This window comes from Phaseolus vulgaris, chromosome 7, assembly GCF_000499845.2.
Source record: "Phaseolus vulgaris cultivar G19833 chromosome 7, P. vulgaris v2.0, whole genome shotgun sequence".
NCBI lineage: Eukaryota > Viridiplantae > Streptophyta > Magnoliopsida > Fabales > Fabaceae > Phaseolus > Phaseolus vulgaris.
This window is the reverse complement of record NC_023753.2, coordinates 38086948-38106734: the sequence shown is the minus strand read 5'-3', so window position 1 is coordinate 38106734 and position 19787 is coordinate 38086948. Positions and strand designations below refer to the sequence as shown.

The 19787-nt window shown below is 30.4% G+C and overlaps 3 protein-coding genes across 3 annotated transcripts; 1 reads left to right on the top strand and 2 right to left on the bottom strand.

Moving 5' to 3' along the window:
* Positions 1 to 4688: 4688 nt before the first annotated feature.
* Positions 4689 to 7364, bottom strand: LOC137830634 (delta(12)-fatty-acid desaturase FAD2-like). The gene is made up of 2 exons (XM_068638088.1): positions 7282 to 7364; positions 4689 to 6108 (listed from the first exon to the last, which is right to left on the bottom strand). The coding sequence occupies exon 2, from the start codon at positions 6095 to 6097 to the stop codon at positions 4946 to 4948; it is 1152 nt and encodes a 383-aa protein (XP_068494189.1). The 5' UTR covers positions 6098 to 6108; positions 7282 to 7364; the 3' UTR covers positions 4689 to 4945.
* Positions 7365 to 9734: 2370 nt separating this feature from the next.
* On the top strand, positions 9735 to 10767 carry LOC137830633 (18 kDa seed maturation protein-like). Its single transcript, XM_068638087.1, has 2 exons — positions 9735 to 9893; positions 9990 to 10767. Exons 1-2 carry the CDS (start codon positions 9786 to 9788, stop codon positions 10497 to 10499), a joined length of 618 nt encoding a protein of 205 aa, XP_068494188.1. The 5' UTR covers positions 9735 to 9785; the 3' UTR covers positions 10500 to 10767.
* Positions 10768 to 12010: 1243 nt separating this feature from the next.
* On the bottom strand, positions 12011 to 16473 carry LOC137830632 (zinc finger CCCH domain-containing protein 14-like). The gene is made up of 3 exons (XM_068638086.1): positions 16149 to 16473; positions 15603 to 15663; positions 12011 to 12992 (listed from the first exon to the last, which is right to left on the bottom strand). Exons 1-3 carry the CDS (start codon positions 16219 to 16221, stop codon positions 12245 to 12247), a joined length of 882 nt encoding a protein of 293 aa, XP_068494187.1. The 5' UTR covers positions 16222 to 16473; the 3' UTR covers positions 12011 to 12244.
* Between the last annotated feature and the right edge of the window lie 3314 nt (positions 16474 to 19787).

Here is a 19787-nt window from a genome sequence, read left to right as displayed (position 1 = left end):
TATATATATATATATATATATATATATATATATATATATATATATATATATTAATTTTTTAAAATAAATTATTTTTTTTATTACTTGTGAAAACACATACAAATTCGCGTATGAAGAAGGAAATAAATAAATGTGAAATATTTTAAAAGTATATTAATCCTATTAAGAAAAATTATGATTCATAACCTTTAAAAAACAAAATCAAAATCATAAATCCTTCCAAATAACATCTAACAATCAACTAACATTCAATCAGGTGAATTAACAAACAGAAACACATATATCTTGTGTAATTGTCTATACAATTCTATACCAAAGACATAATTGTTTTGAGTTACAAAACAACCCAACACTCCAAGCCAAATTTAAATTGAACCTAGATTTTGCTTTACTCAATAAGTACTCCATAATTCTCCATTAAAACATCCATACATATACCTTTCATAGACAAAACACATAGAACAAACGAAATACTATCAAAAGATACCAAATGAGAACAACAAAAGCTCATAATTTTATTATATTAAAAATGATAAATTATTTTGAGTTGATTTTTTTTTATCAGCATGAATTATATAACTACAAGAAAATCATCAAATAAAAACCAATTTTTAGAAACTAAAATAATTAGTTGCAATAGTAACTAAATTAGATATCATTTTAAAAACTAAAAAAAATGTTTCTAAATTAGTTTCTTGTTAAATAGTTTATAAATTAGTTTCTATTATTGGTAAATTGTTTCTAAATTGGTATCTAATTAACTATCAAGTACCAATTATTTAGTTTCTAAATTTGGTAGCAAAAACCTTGATTGTTAATTAGATATCAATTTAAAAACCATTTAACAATAATAGAAACTAATTTAGAAACTAAAAATTTATTTAATTCCTAAAATGGTATCTAATTTTGTCACTATATCAACTAATTATTTTTTGTTTCTAAATTTGGTTTCTATTTCATGATTTTATTGTAGTGTATAGTTACTCTTAGAGATTGCATTGTTATTTTAATTTGGCTTTTGAAATTATGAAATTATATTTATTTAACAATATTTTGTATATTATTTATTTATTGATGTAAAAAATTTAGCATGTAAAATAAAATAAAAATACTAAGTTAGAGTGAAAAAAATGATAAAAACAAATAAATGACAGTAGAAATAAATGAGAATAAATTACTACTAATGATTTCTTTCAATCTCATATTAGTTAACTTTATTTTCCTTCACCCAATCTTCACTTTATAGATATATCTCTTGATGCAATTTTCTTCTTAATAACAATTATGTATACCATTTCACTCTCTTTTTCTATTTTTCTACGTGTTCTTCTTCTACCTTATAATAATAAAGATATAAAATAAATGCATTCTCTGTTTTGAAAGTATAAAGCACATTCAATACTTATTATAGGAACAAAAAAATAAGCGGACTTAAAATGATTGTTTGTTTTTAATATTAGGTTATCAATATATATATATATATATATATAAATGGATTATTTCTTTTGGTATACACATCTCATGTTCCTTCTTTTGTGTAATCTATCCACTTTGAAAAGCATGAATACTATCATTATTAATATATATTATTAATATATATTTTTTCTTTTAAAGCATATAGAGGCCACTACTATATATAATATGCATACTGATTTTGTTTACATATTTTATTTTTTTTATTCTTAACTATATTTTAAAATTTCAATTTTCTCAAAACTATTATGGTGTTGCATATACAACAATAAAAATAAATAAATAGTAAATATAAACTATTCATTCACTTAAAATAATTATAAATATCATTATTTCATAGTATAATTGCGTTTTTTTTTTCTTTTTCTTATATGCAAATATATATATATAGTTTCTCCAACATTGTTTTTTATTCAAATTATAATTATACATTAAATATAAAAGCTAATAATAGATATACTATTATTTCAATAAATTTATAAAATAAAAAATAATATAAATATTATATTTTTACTAACTTTATTAAATAATATAATATAGTAATGCATACACTAACAAATGGGCATCGTGACACTCCCCCAATTTACCATTTAAATCTTTCAACTTTTCACTTAGTTTTTTTATGAAAATACCTTTGATGAAGACTAAGTTTTATGTGTTAATTTAAAAAGAAAAAAATTTAATGCAACCAAAATAAGTCATTCTTAATAAGAAAATAAGTTTTATGTGTTAAGTTTTTTATCCTTAATGATTTTGATAAAGTGGATCCAATAAATGAAGAAAAATGTGTGGTGTAGAAAGAAAATCCCTTTTTCAAAACACCAACCTTTCCTAGCTCCTACGTTTGAGAGCCCATAAGCCAATAATGTAGTTAAGCTTCAGACAACTTTTGAGTTTGAATTAGGGTTAAGACTCTTCCATTCATATAACTTTCTAATTTTTATACTTAATTAAATTTTTAATTACACATACTTTTAATTTAATTTTTATAAAAAAAAATTATTCTATAAAATATTTAAAATATTTATTTTTTATTTAAGTCTCATATTGTTTGGTTTTTACTCTCGTTTTTTCTTTTTCAGTTCACTTTATTCACATATTGTTAGCTGACAAACTCTGTTTATATAATATAAATAAAATCTTTGAGTTTAAAATTTGTGGAAGAAAAAATACAATTGATAAATTTTAAAATATAAATTTATAGTTAATTAGATATCAATTTTAAAATTATTTATCAATAATAAAAATTAATTTAATTATTAATAATTTTTTAATTAATATAATAATATGTTATTTTTTGTTTTTAAAATAAATTTATATTTAATAATTTTTTAGTAGCACAATAATAATGATTATCTTAATTAGGCTATTCTAAATCAGGTTTGATTAAGACTTTTTAATAACTTGCCATTTTTTAACGTAATCCAAGTAACACAATAATAATGATTATGTTAATCAGGTTTAATAATTTTTTAGTAGCACAATAATAATGATTATCTTAATTAGGCTATTCTTGTTCCTGCTAGGGAGATGGGACCTAGAGAACTGTTGAAGTCTTCTTCTTCTTCCTTCGGTCGGGCAGGTGGCTGAGTGATGAGCTGGGATCCTTCTCTTCCTTCTGCTTATCTTTCGGCACTCGGGACTCGGTCGTCGGGTGAACACCGGATGGTGGGGGTACCTGCGAAGGCACTCTGACGCTCAAGTCAGTAAAGCGGGTGGTTAGCTCTCAGGTAGGTGAACAGTAATAATGACATACCTTACTCCTTGAAATGCGTGCTATTTATATTATTCTAGTGGGCCTACCTTGTTGGGGCCCGTTTATCGAGGTGGATACCGCTTAGGGTTGCATTACCTAATTCTTGATGATGGATTAGCTTCACTGATCTCGGTCTGAGCGTTAATTGTAATGGGCTTCGGCCATCGGCCAAATTCCCACGGTGCGGGTCAGCCATCGGCCAAATCCCTGTGGTCTTTGACGGTTTCGGCCAAGCCTTCTAAGGTCTCGGCCTCTCAACATAAGTCTTCAAAGGCTTCGGCCTCTCGGCCAAGTCTTCAAAGGTTTCGGCCCCCGGCCGGTTGGCCAAGTCTTCAAAGGTTTCGGCCCCCAGTCGGTCGGCCAAGTCTTCAAAGGTTTTGGCCAGGTTCTCATGGTCTCGGTCAGGCTGACACGGCATCGGGCAGCCGGGTGGGTCCCGATCTCTCCCCGTACCGGTACAATTCTAAATTTTATGTTTTTTTGTCATTTTATGGAATTCAAAATTGTGTTTTATCCCCTTTTAAATAAGACAGGTATTATATTTTAAGATACACAAATCAAAATGATAAAATATGACGTTTACTTAAGCCTCTTATTTTTATTTTAAATTTGATTAAAAAAATTGAGATGTTTCCTAAGATTAATAATAGAATATAGCACATAAAAAGTATTAATTAAAATTAAAAAAATGTTAATTAAAATATTTTATTTATGAATAAAAATTACAATATTTTTATATTAATTAAAATTTTAAATTATAATATCCTAAAACATATTTTTTGTCAATAAACATTTATTTTTATTAAACATATTAAAGAATAACTTTACTAAACACTTGTTTTTTATAGTTAGGTTAACTTACTAACCCATTTTAGTTTCATATTTCATCTAGTTTTTCATTTATTTATTTTTTCAAATATTGTCTAAAATTAAAAATATTTGCCATTAATATACTAATTATTTATTTTTGGTTCAATAGTTTATGTTTGAATTAATTAATTCGTACTTTACATATAGTCTTTAATAAATATATCCGTGTTACTGAGAAATCAAATAACATTTTTAACAATTTAAATAAATTTAACTAAATAATTGTTGTGATAAAGTTAGCAGTTGCATGCAGTGGTCTTTTTTTAAAAAAATTCAATGAAATGTAAAAATGAAGAAAATATATCATTAAACTTAATTGCAAAAACAACTTTTCTCTGTTTCCCCCTTCCTCTGCTCTCTCTCTTTGTTTCTTCTTCATGCTCTCTGTCTCTTGTCCTCTAAACTCATTTTTAAAACTCTTCTTTCAGTCTTTAAATTTAAACTTTATTTTATGCTAAGAACATTCCTTAAATCTGAACATAGTATGATCGCAATTCCTCAGCGATCAATGGTTGTTGGTTGGCATAGCTTATTTGAGAGGTATGAATAAATTATAAACATGACAGACAAAAGGAAAAACAACAAAAGCAAAAAGAAAACTCCACTCTGTTTTCATTACATTATGTATTTATATACTGAAACTGAAACTGAAACCAGCTACAATTAGAGCTTTCGAAGGATTAAGTGAAAGTCATATGAAAAGGGATTTCCACCCACCATGCATGACAGCATAATATATATGTCTACGACCAAGATTACCACTAATCACGAAATGATTCTATAAGACGCATAACCAAGATCAGAGGTAAAACAAAAACCAAAACCTAAACACTCTCAAGTCTCAACTCATTCCACCTTATTGTTGTACCAGTAAACACCATTGTTCTTAGAATCTTCATCAACGTACATGCACTCTCTTGCCTCTCTCCACATTGCCTTATACACAGAAGTCCCATCAAAGTGATAATAGTCTCCCAAAATCGGTTTTATGGCCTTGGTGGCTTCCATTGCATGGTAATGCGGCATTGTGGAGAACAGGTGGTGTGCAATGTGTGTGTCAGTGATGTTATGCAGAACCTTGTTGAGAATCCCGTAATCTCTGTCCACAGTGGCCAATGCCCCTCTGAACCAATCCCACTCGGAGGAGTCGTAGTGTGGAACCGCAGGGTGAGTGTGCTGCAAGAAAGTGATCAACACCAACAACGCATTCACCACCATCAAAGGCACCCCATAAACACAAACCACCCAAAGGAACCCTTTTGCCAAGACAAGCTTGTAGAGGCCATAACACACGGCTAGAACCCCAACATCGGAGACATAAATCTGAAGCCTTTCACGGTCTGAGTAAATGGGACCATAAGGGTCATAGTGGCAGGCGAAACGTTCGTAGTTCCTACCCGAAACGTTGAAGGCCAAGTACAGAGGCCAACCAAGGGTCAGGGTGATAAACAGAGTGAGAACTCTCCCAACAGGGTTGTTGAGGTACTTGGAATACCAACGAATGCTGGCCTTTGTTTTCGGCACAAACACTTCGTCACGTTCAAGAGACCCCGTGTTGGAGTGGTGGCGGCGGTGGCTGTATTTCCACGAAAAATAGGGCACCAGAAGAAACGAATGGAGAACAAGACCAACCGAGTCATCGAGCCACTGGTAATCGCTGAAAGCGTGGTGGCCACACTCGTGCGCTATGACCCAAACGCCGGTGAGGACGGAGCCTTGGATTATCCAGTAGAGGGGCCAGGCGAAGAGGGAGAGGTTGTTGGGAAGGGTAGAGAAGTAGTTCAAGGCCAGGTAGAACAGAGATGAGGCTATGGCGAGGTCGTAGAAGACGTAGGAGAAGGAACGAATGACCGAACGCTGAAAACAGTGCGGCGGAATCGCTTTCTTCACTTGGCTGAGACTGAACGGTGGTTTTGCGTGTGGAACGCGCTTCTTCGAAACCTCATCTTCCCCTGAGTTTCTCTGTTTAGGAGCAGAGCTTCGGCCACCACCTCCCATTTTCACGCCACCTGCAAGAACACACAAGGTTTTGTTGATTGCTGATTGTTAACAAATGACTTGTGATAGTGATATATAAAGGTTAATATTTTTTCATATTATTTAATTATAAATTTATTTTCCATTATATAAATAAAAATTGTATACAACTATCTATTACAAAGTGCATAATTCAACTGAGCCAACTGGCTCATGAGATTGAGATTTACACCTATTTATACAATAAAAAATTCTGATATCTAAGATGTGAGATCTCTAACATTATTATTAACTATCATTGTGAAAGAATATTTTCCAAAGATTTTCGTATGATGGTTCATATAAACAAAACGATAAGAAGTTAAAATTAAAAGGTATCTAAACATTGTCATCTTTACGTAAATATGAGTGCATTTTATAGGAAGAGTTTCATAATCTTTTCTAATCCAAACATTCGCGTGTAAAATTAAAATAGTAATTAATGATGCTTTGAAAACCTCATGCAATATACAACTTAGATTGATCTTGATATAAAAAAAAAGGAAAATGATGATTTAAGAACTCCAAAATTTTACAAAGTTTTCGTTATACCATTTGTGAAATTAAAAAATAGGAGTATATAGTACTCTATATAGTCAAAACATTAATGATATAGTTGAATTGGAAACATAAAGTTTTAGGGTTGTAATGCACGTTTAAGAATGTTTTCACTGTCTAAAGTTTAGGTAGAGTGTGTGAAAAGTGAGAAGAAAAATGATTTTGTGTACACACAAGAATAAGTCATAGGTAACCAAGTCAACGTAAACAAATATGGTTGAGTGGCATGCACACTGAAACACACAACAAAGAAAACAGTAAAATACAGAATCAATGAAAAACGTGAACAAATTGAAGTCGTCAAAAATTAAAACTGCTATTAGAAAATTATTTCCATTTCAACGAAGTTTCACACATAATATCAATGTGTAATTATCTACTTGATTGATTTTGCTCTCGTGGGGTAGGTCCAATAGGATAAGATTCTTTTCTGTATTAAAATAATTTGATGAAATAGTTAAACCCTAAATAATATCATAAAGCATAGTTTATTATAATAACAATCACATTGAAAAAAGAAGAAGAAACAATGATTAGTTAAATCCTTTAGATCTTATAAGCATTCGATGAGAAGAAAAGATGAAAGAAACATAAACAAGGAGAAAAACCTGAATGAGAAGGTGAAAAGTGAAAGGTTTTATCTTTCTCTGCCTTGTGTCTGAAAGAGAGAAAGGGTGGCAGAAGAATATTTGAAAATGCAAGTTACCATTGGAATGAACTATTTATAAACAATTATTTTTCTCTGATGGAAAAAGATTTTTTTGTTCCTGCTATTACTCCCACCCTTTCATTATCCTCCTTTTACTCACTGCAATGTGTGGTCAAAATAATCCATGTCACATACTTTTTAGGATTTTGCCCCAAAATGGTATGATTTTGTTAGTTTATTATCCTAATTCATAGATTTCTTTTAATATTTTGGATAAGTTCTCTCTTATTAAGAAGTTGTGTACAAGACGAAATTAGCTAATATAACAAAATGGCTTTAGTTAGAAAATTGTATAATTGAAGCCACTTAGACTATGTATGACTTTAATTAAAATGTGGATTAAGATTTTATTAGATCCGAGGATTTTAGAGACAAGTCTAAATAATATAAATAGTATGTACAATTTTAATTATTTTTATTTAATATCAAAATCGTGTATAAATTCAGTTGTGGTTTATATGCAGTTAGATATTTGTGTTAATTTAATGGTTGGGTATAAACTTTAAGTGAGGTTATATTTTCTTATAAAGAAAAATAAATAATATATACGTTAGAAAGCCAAAAAAATATAATAAGAATTAAATATATTTTTCAAAATTAAGATGTATTTTTAAAGTAGTTTATGTTCTTGTTAAGATGGAAATATTTGATATTTCTAAAATAAGATGTGATTTTTCTTTGATAATGTCTTTTTTTTATAAATACAAGTATCTCAAGATTTTTATTCTAATTTTCACAAAAGACTGTTGGTGGTTGTGTATGTAAACAAACGGGTGACAAATAGTAGAAACATTGACGTAACATATGGGCCCAGAATATTGGGACATAAAAGAGGGAGTAGCAAATACTAATAGAGTTGGGCCAACCAAATGGTCCAGGCTTTTTAGAAAAAAGTGGTACGGATATAAGATGTACTAGCAAATAGCAATAAATGAGGGTTCAGCCCAATGGACCAAGGCTTTTGAAAAAGAACATGGTGGTGCATTATAGACTGTTTCTTCCTGCACCTCCATATCTTCTTCTGGCACCTCCATACACAACATGAAAATACAATTTTATCCTTCTTCCGCCACCTCCATAAAATAGCTTCCGGATTATATAATCTGGAAACGCATTTGAAAAAAGACTTTCGGATTACATAATCCAGAAGTTAAAAAAAACTTATGGATTATGTAATCCGAAAAGTAATCATGCATATGAAAAAAGACTTCCGGATTATATAATCCGGAAGCTAATTACAAATTTGAAAAATGACTTCCGGATTATGTAATTCGGAATCTTACATAGGGGTATTTTAGGAAATACGAAAATGTATGGAGGTGAGAGAAGAAGGTATGAAGGTGTAGGAAGAAGCAGCCTGCAATATAATACTTTTGCAGCCTTTTTTTTCTTTTTTTTTGTGTTAACACTTGCCTCTCACGTTTTAGGTTAAAGAAAAATGGGTTGATTTTTTATTTTTTATAAAATAAATAAAATAAAAAATAAATGATTAAATCTAAAATATTTTAAGCATTTTAATTAACTTTTTATAAAAATAAAATACTTATTTTTTCAAATTTTTAATATATACTTAAAAAAACAATTTTTATATATATTCTTTCATTTTATCTCGAACTTAAAATCCATTATTTAGTCATCATTTTCATTATTTGAACAAATTATTTTTCTATTACTCGAAGAAATCAAGTGTTAAAAATAGTCACGTTAATTAGTATATAAACGATATGATAAATGCATAACAACAATAAAATTTTCATTAATTTATACTATTTTAATGAAATTTTATTTGTATGAGTGTGGGTCTAAAATCATCTTAATTCTAGGTCATGGCATAATCACCTTGTTATATCTTAATTGTCTTAATTTAGTATGGGAGAGAGATGTACTCAGTTCCTAAATATGTACAATTCCTTTTTGATACAGAGAGATAGTATAATAAAAACTTATAACAGTTTTAAAAAATGCATTTTCAATTGTCCTAAATAATTTGTGCATAGAAAGAATTACAAATTTCACTATTTTGAATCATATGAAAATTCTATTTATAATTTATGATATTTTACATTCTTATTTTCAGCAATATAAAAAGTATTGTGTCCGAATATATATTTATTTAACTTTTTTATTTTCTAGAGAATAATTTATAAATTGTAAATGAAGTGATTAGTGTGGGAATAAAATTATTTTAAAAAAGGAGAGGTGGCTATGAATAGTAACGTGGTAGTTACTTGGTGAAGTTGGTTTCCTACAGAAACGTGGTAGTTACGTGTCGGACGGTTAACTGAATGGAAGTTAAAAGAGTGACACGTGGATGTTACAGGTGTGAGAAAAAGAGAGGATAGTTGAATCTATATAAAGTGTTGGAATTGGAAAGAGAAAAAAGAAGAAAAAAAAGGACTGAAAATGCAGACAGCGAAGAAAGCCGTGGAGAGCGTGAAGGAAACTGCCGCAAACATTGGTGCTTCTGCCAAGTCTGGGTTGGAGAAGACCAAAGCCACAATCCATGAAAAGGTTTATGCATTTCTCTCTTCATGTTCAGTGTTACATATTCAGTCAAACATTGTTTTTTAATGATCATTTATAGTAACTTTGAATTGGATGGAGCAGAGTGAGCGTATAAGTTCACATGATGAAAGGGAAAAAAGCATAGCGACTCAGAAGAAAGAAGAGAAGATAAACCAGGCTGAGATGGAGAAGCGGCAGGCGCGGCAGCACAACGCCGCCGTCAAGCAATCTGCCGTCGCTGGACAGGCCCACAGCCCCCGGATCGACACAACTGGGCCTGAGACTGACAATGCTGCATACACTGCCCAAGTGTCTGAGACTTCGACCTTCACCACAACTGGGCCCGGGTCAGATGACATTCCCCCAAGTACCGATCATGGGCTTGGTCTTGGGCCTGGGTCTGCCATATCAAGTGGTGAATTTGGCCGAATGGGATGTAATCAAACGACAATGACTGGACCTGATAGTGCCCATGTTCTTGATCATGGGCCTAGACCTGATCATGGAGGACTTCCACCGATGGAAACTACTACTGTGGTGGATATATCGGCCCAAACTATTGGGGGAGGAAGTGCTCCTACAAGTGGGCCAAGTGGGCCTACTTTCAGCTGAATAACAATAATTAGTAAAGTTTGAATGTTGATTTCTTTGTTGGTAGTTAAGGTTATGTTATGTTTAGATTATGTAGTTTTGGGTGTTGCAAGTGTTGTATTATGTTATTATTAGAGTCTGTTTATTAATCTTAAATTGTATATTTTGTGTGTCTCTTAATTCATAACCATTTTGGTTATGAGACGAGTGTTGTACGTGGAACATTTGGTTTCTCTAAATTATCATGTCTTGTTGTTTTGATAAATAAAAGTGTATTTGGTTTTTCTAAGTTATCCTATCTGATTGTTTCGATAAATAAGTGTATTTGGTTTCCTAAGTTATCCTATTTGGTTGTTTTGATAAATAAAAGTGTAATCGTCAAGCACTAGTCCTGCTATTTTTTTATTTTTTTTTAATTTCATGGCAAAAAATTAATAAATTATTTATTTCATGACATCCAATTTATGTTATCTTATGACTATATCTTACATATAAATTAATCTTTAGGGCCTCACCGACCTAAAAAGTAAAAAAGACTGAAACAAATTAACAGTTAAGAACTATAATTCTCTTTTTCTTTCCCTTACGAGTTAGTTTATTTAATTACTCTATCCGCTGGTTAGAATTAATACATGTAGGAAAAGTTATATTATCAATTGATTAGAAATTTTCTTTGATATAATTTTATTATAAGAATAATTATTATAGACATACATTATATAAAAAATTAATTCTCAATTAATGCACTGTGCATTATATTTTTATCTTAATCACAATCAAAATCTGACTGGATTTAGAATTAGTCAAGTCAGTGGTCCAACTCAAAGTTGTTAAGAAAAAACCAACCAAAAAATCCAGTCAAATCAATCGAAAAATTGTATAATATTTAAATTTAAGTTGTGCTTGTGAATTTTTCATCTTATTAATTTAAAATTCTATTTAACTTAATTTTTAGAATTTTATATTGAATTTATTGCTTAATAGATTGTGTGAAAAATATATTTCACTATCACATGTGAGCCAATTACAAATAATTAAGTTTTACTGCTTCAATAGTTAATCTGAATTAAAAGATTGTTCCCACCAATTTGAACATGGTCATTGATTACTGACATGCGCTTCACTATGTTTGTGAAGCATGACAATATCAGAAATGTTGGAAACAAGAAAGGAGTGTATACACCTAACACCCCTACTCATTTAATTGTATACCAAATACCCGTAATGAGACACCTATTCATATTTTTGTTTGAGAAGTACTTCCAATTTTAAATAAAATCTCAAATTGACAACCCATCTTTATCAAATTTGTAGTTTGTGTTCAGCTTATGTAATATTTAACCACTTAAAAAGTTAATTTTCTTCAAAACTTCAGATCAATTGCTTGAATAAATTATAATGGTCTACCCAGCTGGATTTCGACCACTTCAAATGCGTTTTTTTGGTTACTGTATAAGTTTCTCGTAAAAACATTTTTTAAAACAGAACAAAACTGTGATTAAGGGAAAAAGAAATGAAATAAAAACATGGCATTTTCTTCCATCAAGCATGCGTTTTAATATTGTGAAATTATCAGGTAAAGAAAAAGAAGAGTACTCATTTTTTGCAACCGCAAAATGATGATTTGAAAATTAACTTAGTACGGCAAAACTATAACAGGAAAAATAATGTGAGTACCACTAAGTAACAATGCACAACAACATCAACTGCAATAATAATAATAATAATAATAATAGACCTGGCTAATACAAGATGGAAAAACAAAATCATACCCCCTGCTTGCGCAATTCGCCAGCTCCATGAGCAAAGTGGCATCGATCTCCAAAGGTGCAAGATCCTTTTGCAAAATTCTCACACAGCTTGGTCTTGAAGTTGCTTCCAGGAGGAGCCGGGGCACCAGGAACACCTGGGTTGGATTTGGGAGGGGCAGACATTGAAACAGTCAAAAGTAAATCTTTTACCATATTACTTGCCTCCTTTATCTGTTCGAAAGTTCCCTCAAGTTCAATGTTTCTAAGGTTTGGATCAGTCTCGTGCTCTCGGATTGAAAGTTTCGCTCCTGTTTGGCGACAGATCTGCTTCGAGTTCACACCACCCTTCCCAATAATAGCTCCAGCCAAAGAAGCTTCTACACTGATCTTGGCAGTAGAAATGGCGCCAAAGCTACCCGCCAAGGGAGGAGGCTCAATTCGACCAGACATACGACCAGCTGCTGGAGGTCCCAAAGGTCGATGATCATCAATTGAGGGAGCAATAGGTTTGCCAAGTTCCCACTCACCATGAGCAAAATGGCACTTGTCACCAAATTTGCACCCTTCAGCAGTATTGAACTTGTTACATATACGTGTTTTAACAGCAGATGGAGCAGAGCCATTAGGGACCGGAGGGGGTGCAGCAACAGCTCTCGGTGGAGGAGCTGCAGGTTTTAAATTCATCATATGGGCAACCGCATTATAACCACCAGGAACATAATGCAAAAAATGGCAGCCCTCACCAAACGGGCAGCCAGCAGTGCTGCAGAAGACAACACAGTACAATCAGATCATCATATCAATACTTGTTACGTAAAATGCAAGCCTCTCTTTTTAGTTCCGGTTTTCTACAGCACAAGAGAAAAAGTAACTCATGGTATAGGAATGTAAAGATCATGGATTATTTAGAAAGACATGTATGCACTATATTCAAATTTTGAAAACCAGCAAAAGTTCAAAACTAAGTTCATGAAAGTGAAACACTTCGTCAAACACAAGAAAGAGATATCAGTGACATGGGGCAGAGATCCTACTTCAAGAGTATCAGCAACCAATGTTGTGAAACTTGTAGCTCGGAAGAGGATCGGAAAGGGAATGAAAACTCGTAACTCGTTTAAGAAGAGTTACTACTATGCAACATAATTAAAAATAGATTCATAATTCATAAAATGGTCATGCATAAAATAAAACAACCAATAAATTCATAAATTTTAAGTTCCTTGCTTTCCCATTACAGAAACACAATGCTTCTACGCAGGATCAATTCTTCCACTTGCCATTCTAATTAGCACCCAATGCAATGAAAATTATCCAGAAATAGATGAACAGTAGTGTACAGCAGCACATATTCGACGGCTGAACAAAAATACTACTTCCAGCAAAAGCTTAGGGAGTGTGCTCTTCCCTTCAAGTTACGATTGAAACCAAAATTTTCACTAGTAATCAAACCAGCTTGTTAGTGTTTGGCCCAACTTTCTTTTTTGCTTTTCTTCTTAAAAGAGAAGCTAAGACACACCACACACATATATAGAAAAGCCCCTAAAGGGAAAAAGTAGCTTAAGAAAAAAAAAAAAAAACAACCAGCGTATAAGAATCAGCTGCAATAACTACCTCTAACTCATCCTAAAATAATCAATGTAAGAAAGTAAAATGAAACTTTTAGCTTAAAATACGCTTTTAAGCTAATCGTGTCAAATGACTTCAACTTTATTTTTAGGCCTCTACTTTTGAGCTTTCAACTTTAAACTAAGTACCTTTTAGACCAAAGAAAAAACCGCAAAACAAAATCATATTTCAGATTGTAGCAAAAGATTACTTATACAGGCAGTTTGAAGACTCTATTTCATACACCCACAACAAAAAAGTAAGCTCCGCAACAGAGCTGTGTTTGCTCAACCCCACCACTATGTACAGCACCCTTCTAATGAGGACCTTGCACACTCCTACTTTGTAATCATTTATTCCCACCCATCTCTTCAGTCAAGTGCTAAAAAACTCAGAAGGGGGGAGGGGGGATAAGGAAAGCAGAACAGAAATTCATCGGAATTACAAAAAAACACAGAACCAAGCACAGTAACAATGTAAGAATGAGCAGTGCTAAGAACCGACAAAATAAACAAACACCACAGAGGTTACACAGATTGGCTTTTCACTGAAAAAAATCAGTTATAGACTGAAAGAAATTGATGATTGGGGTATGGGTTCTTAACAAAATCAGGTTTGGGCCAGTGTTTCTTTTGCAAAGATCACTTAACAAGGTATCCAACACAGAAATTATACAGTAATCCCATTAAAACAAAGTTTAGATGTAGAATTGACTATTGAGGAGGATAACAAAGTTTTAAATGACCACAATTTCAATCACATCGTCAAAATTTTAGGGTTAACGAGTGATCATGAAAACTTAAGATGAAATTCCCCTCCATGAGCACTCTCAATCAAAGGTTCTAAATTGGTTGCAGTTTTGTTCAATCCTTGATGTTGTGGACATATGAAACCACATTGGCCACAATTGTCCACCACCTCAAGGATTGCAACAAGGCTGCAATCATAAAGTGCTCAATAAGTGGAATTTCATCATAATTTCGCACGACCATATGTGCTGGATTACAATCTTGATAACACTAATTTTATTGACATATATATTTACATTATCCAGGATGTATATGTAAAGAAGTCACCAGCCATAAGGCATATCCAGAAAATCCCTAACAAGCAAGAAGGAATAAAAGATTTTAAAAAGAAAAACTATAATGTGAGATTATTGAACAAAGGTTCTATATACTCAGTGTAAGATTGGACAGAATTGACTAGTTAAAGTTTATAGATGTCGAAAATAAAATTAGTCTCTTGAAAAATATAACAAACAACCTTGATGCTAAATTTTAAATGCATCTATACATAATTTAGGCATAAAATACCTGACCCAAGTAACAAAAGTTCTTCATATCAGTCTATTAATAGCTTACCATTCGAAAGGTGTGTTCATAAATGATAGAATGCAATAAAAAAAATTAAAAGCTGTTGTTAAAAATCTGTCCAACATTTATACTAATTAAAACGAGTGGGAAACACAAAAAATGAAAACAATCAATTTATCTTTGGTATAATGTTTGGTTCCCATTGCCAACGGTCGTCCTGCAAATTGTTATCATCTTTATTGTTCTCCATTACAAAACCATTATTCTGTTACAACTTGATTAGACCAAAGAACAGTATGTACCTGTATAAAAGCTTCCAATACCAACCCAGTTAATTCACAGATTAGTTTTATAGCATCATTAAAACAATTAATTCTTACGATACACCGCCATTAAAAATATAAAAAATATGCACTTTCAGATATACGCATTTAGATAGGAAAGATTAGAACCTGAAAAACTTGGTACAGGGCTTCGATTTGCTTCCTACACCACCTGATAAGGACTCCAAGTCTGTTGCAAAACATTAATTACGTTTTCTCAGTTAATGTTCTCTACTGTTACTATTAATCTAGTACACTCCATTTAATTTATTTATTTTTTCTCCAAAAACACATATATCTCACTTACGAGTAATACTTATATCGGAATTACATTAAATTAGGTCAAATTTTGTATAATCAACCACCCCGAGCTAATAATTAACAAACCAATCATAAAAAACATGCAACACCGCGAACATCAAACACTAGACCACTGTTTCGTTCGAACAAAAAAAAAGTGTAATATATGCTTTTACTTTTCGCTTGTCGAATTTTCAAGATTTTCAGCAGTGTTTTAACGAAGCAAGTAACTAAGCTAGAACCGCAAAAACGCAAATACAACTTGAAGCATACGCAAAACGACGAAGCGAAAACTGGACATTACAGAGTGTCGTAAACAGAGAATGCTAGAGAGAGAAAGAGAGACAGAGAGAGAGAGAGGAAGAGAGTGAAAACCTTGCTTGGTCTTCTTAACGGCGCCGTTAAGGCTGACGGCGGGTTCGGGCCTTCCACGCTTGCGAAGGTCCATTGAGACAGATCGAGATCCGGAAAAACCCTAACTAACGGCGGAAAAGAGGTTTTGGAAAAGAGGGTGGCGAGGGAGAGAGAGATAGAGAAGGTGGTGGTGGTGCGAAGAGAATATGAATAAATAAAAAATAAATAATAAGAATTTGTATATTGAAATTGGTGAGTTGTGTAATACTGAGAGGATTTAAAAGGCAAAGGTTTGAAAGTAGTTAAATGTTGGCTTTGGATTCCGCTGAGGTGGGAATCCTAACACACAATCATATGTTTGCTTTTGCCTCTCTCATTTATCGCGTCACATCTATTTTTTTATTTTTATATTTAATGACATATATAATATCAAATTTGCATTTTGCTATTGTGGAAAATAAATTATTACATCATATATTATGGCCGAAATGATAGTTTTAGCAGATAAAATTTGCTTTATTCCATTTTTGGTGCAATAAATTCTATGATCTGTAGTTGAATTACAATGATAGTTGACACTTCATGCATGATATTAGATATTAGATGATAAATTTTCATAATTCCATTTTATGTGCAATAATTTCTTGTAATTACCCTAAACCTTAAATCAACGACTAAATTACACACTATAAAGAAAATTATTAAATAGAATTCAATTTTAGAAACAAAATAATAATTAATTATTCTATTGATTAATTTAGAAACCATTTTATACACTATTTTTTTTAAACTATTTATCAATAATAAAAACTATTTAGAAATCAATAAGTAGAGACTATTTTATAAACTAAAAAAAAATTGATTTGTAAATTAGTTTCTATTATTGATAAGTAGTTTCTAAATTAGCATCTAACTAGTTATCAAGATTTTTGTTATCAAATTTATAATTTAAATAATTGGTAGTTAAAACCTCAGTAACTAATTAGATATCAATTTAAAAATTATTTATCAATAATATAGAGTGGTATGCTTTTAAACTTAATCAATTTCTTCGTGTTATTAATTTTGTTAATGTTTAATATGGTATTGCTTTTGTTTAGGTAAATTTTTTACTTTTTTAAATTGCGTAGATAGAATAATGAAAAAAGTATGTAGTAACTAAATTAATGAATTTATTTTCTATAAAACATTATTAAAATATTTATAATATGAAATTTATCGTCTCTACAGTACATCATCTCTTTTAACAAAAGAGAATATTTTCATTTTTCGATAACATAAAAGTTAATAATAGCTTGTGGTAATAACTTTATTGTTATAAATATATATATATATATATATATATATGTATGTATATATGTATGTATATCGATTTTAAATTTAATATTTTTTACTTTTTATTCTTTATTTACTAGTTTCTTAATTAAGCTTTATTTAAATTTTAGCACTTAAATTTCATTATTTCTTTTTTTAGACACGTTTTTATTAAGATATAAACGGAAATTTTCATAAATAGACTCAAATTTAATTCTTGAAATTTCACTTAATACGAAAAAGGGCTAAACACACAAAATATATGTAATTCTAATAAAGCACAAGCTCGAGAAGAATTAATAAATTCTAACAAAATATAGGATGTAGGTTAAAAAAGATTCGATAAAGTTTAATGATATATTAGATCGAAACGATAAGACACTCACTATGCATGTTGAGTATAGTAATAGTGAAAATAGTTAATGTATTTGAATTTGCATTTTGTTATCTACTTCCACAAAATATTACATTTAAATCATATAAGCGTAAAAGTATGTTTCAAATCTTCCCTTGTTTCTAACGTGTATTCCTCATTCAAAACTTTTAAAATTATGCTTGCACATCCAATCTTTCCTCCTTCTTTGTGACTTTAATGTTTTTCTACAAATATAGTATAGATCCAAAAGAAAAAGTGGTAAATGTATGTGTTTGTATTTATTGATTGACGAAAAAAACGACGACAAAAATACAGTGAGATATGATTTTCATTTTCCCTTAATTATAAGATGAAAGATGAAGAAAGTTACATTAAATATATCAAATTACGTATTTAACATATTTATGTTACATTGCATATCATGGTATGTTATGTTATCTAAGTGCTGATATAAAAAATAAAAAATAAAATGTTATGTTATATAAGTAGTATAATTAATTATATTACATAATATAATAAACATAAAATTAATAATAATAATAAATTACTAAATTATAATAGTAATAATAAAATAGGAATAAATAATAATAATAAAATTAAATAATAATAAAAATATATAATTATATAATAATAATTTTATATTTAATTAAAATTAATTTATAAAAAAAAAATCATTCAAGAAATATATCATGTTATAATTTTTTAAATCTATTATATCAATCAAATTACTCACAAATTTATAAATTTTCTCAAATCCATCCTCACTTTTGACTGTCTTCCTTTTATCCAAAGAATTCACTCACTTTTTTCCTATTAATATCGAGATTCCTACCTATTAATGCAACCATTTGTTGATACAGTTGCAAATATAGTGCTTTCACATACAAGAATTTGCAAGAAAAATGTGATTCCATCAATTTCCTTGATAAATAAACTCTTTTACCAACGTTTGATGCAGTTGAATCAATCAGTGTAATTATTTTCTGGTAAATATAAAGTATATGTTAGTTGACAGTTTTGATAGAAAAAAATTGACACTGGAGAATGAGTTTACAAGTTGGAATTGATGTTGATTGACCTAGAATTATTTTTTAAATAGTATAAGCTGTTTTAGCATTTATTTTATCAAGAAATTAGTTCTTTAAAATGGTATGCATGCCATGTTGATGATAAATCTTGATATTCCATGCAATATATTATATATTTTGATTTTGAGCGGAGAGCTTTTGATGAATTATAGAGTTTTTCTTTTAAAAAAAGTTATTTTGTAAAATAACTAATCACTCCTGAAATACTTCATATTTATTTATTTCTTAATCATAAATACAATATAACAATTCTTACTGATAAATACAATATAACAATGCTAACAGTCAAGAAATTGGGTGTAAAATTGTTGAGAATGGGATCCCTGTTGGAAAAGAGTTGTATCTCTCAAGTGAATTCAATACCGTATGATCATTTAACTTAACTTGAAATTTCAGCATTGTCACTTCCAGTGGTTATACTACTTGCGGTGCCAATTAAATAAATGCCAAATCAAACAAAACCAAAACCAAAAGGGTTGAAGATTTTAATGTGATGACCATGATTCTCATTGTACAACGCAATAAAATTGTTTATAAAGAAATCTTCCAAAAGATACGATTGATAACAATGTTATTTATTAATTTTGCATCTACGTTAAATTTAAGTTGTAAATAACTACGAATTCAACAAATTCGTTTATCACAATTATATTTCGTGCCAATGTTCTGTTCTGCTAGTTTAGATGTGCAACACAAACAAAATGTATTGCATCTCAAAGTTACATAAACTAAAAATCGTATACAATCTCATCAAACCTGCAATCAACAAAGCTATATTTCGAGGGAACAAGAAACTGTGAAACAAACAGTGAAGTTATAAAAAATCAAGATACCAATCACGAATTGATGAAAATAATCAAGCAATGAAAAAATAAGCCAGGT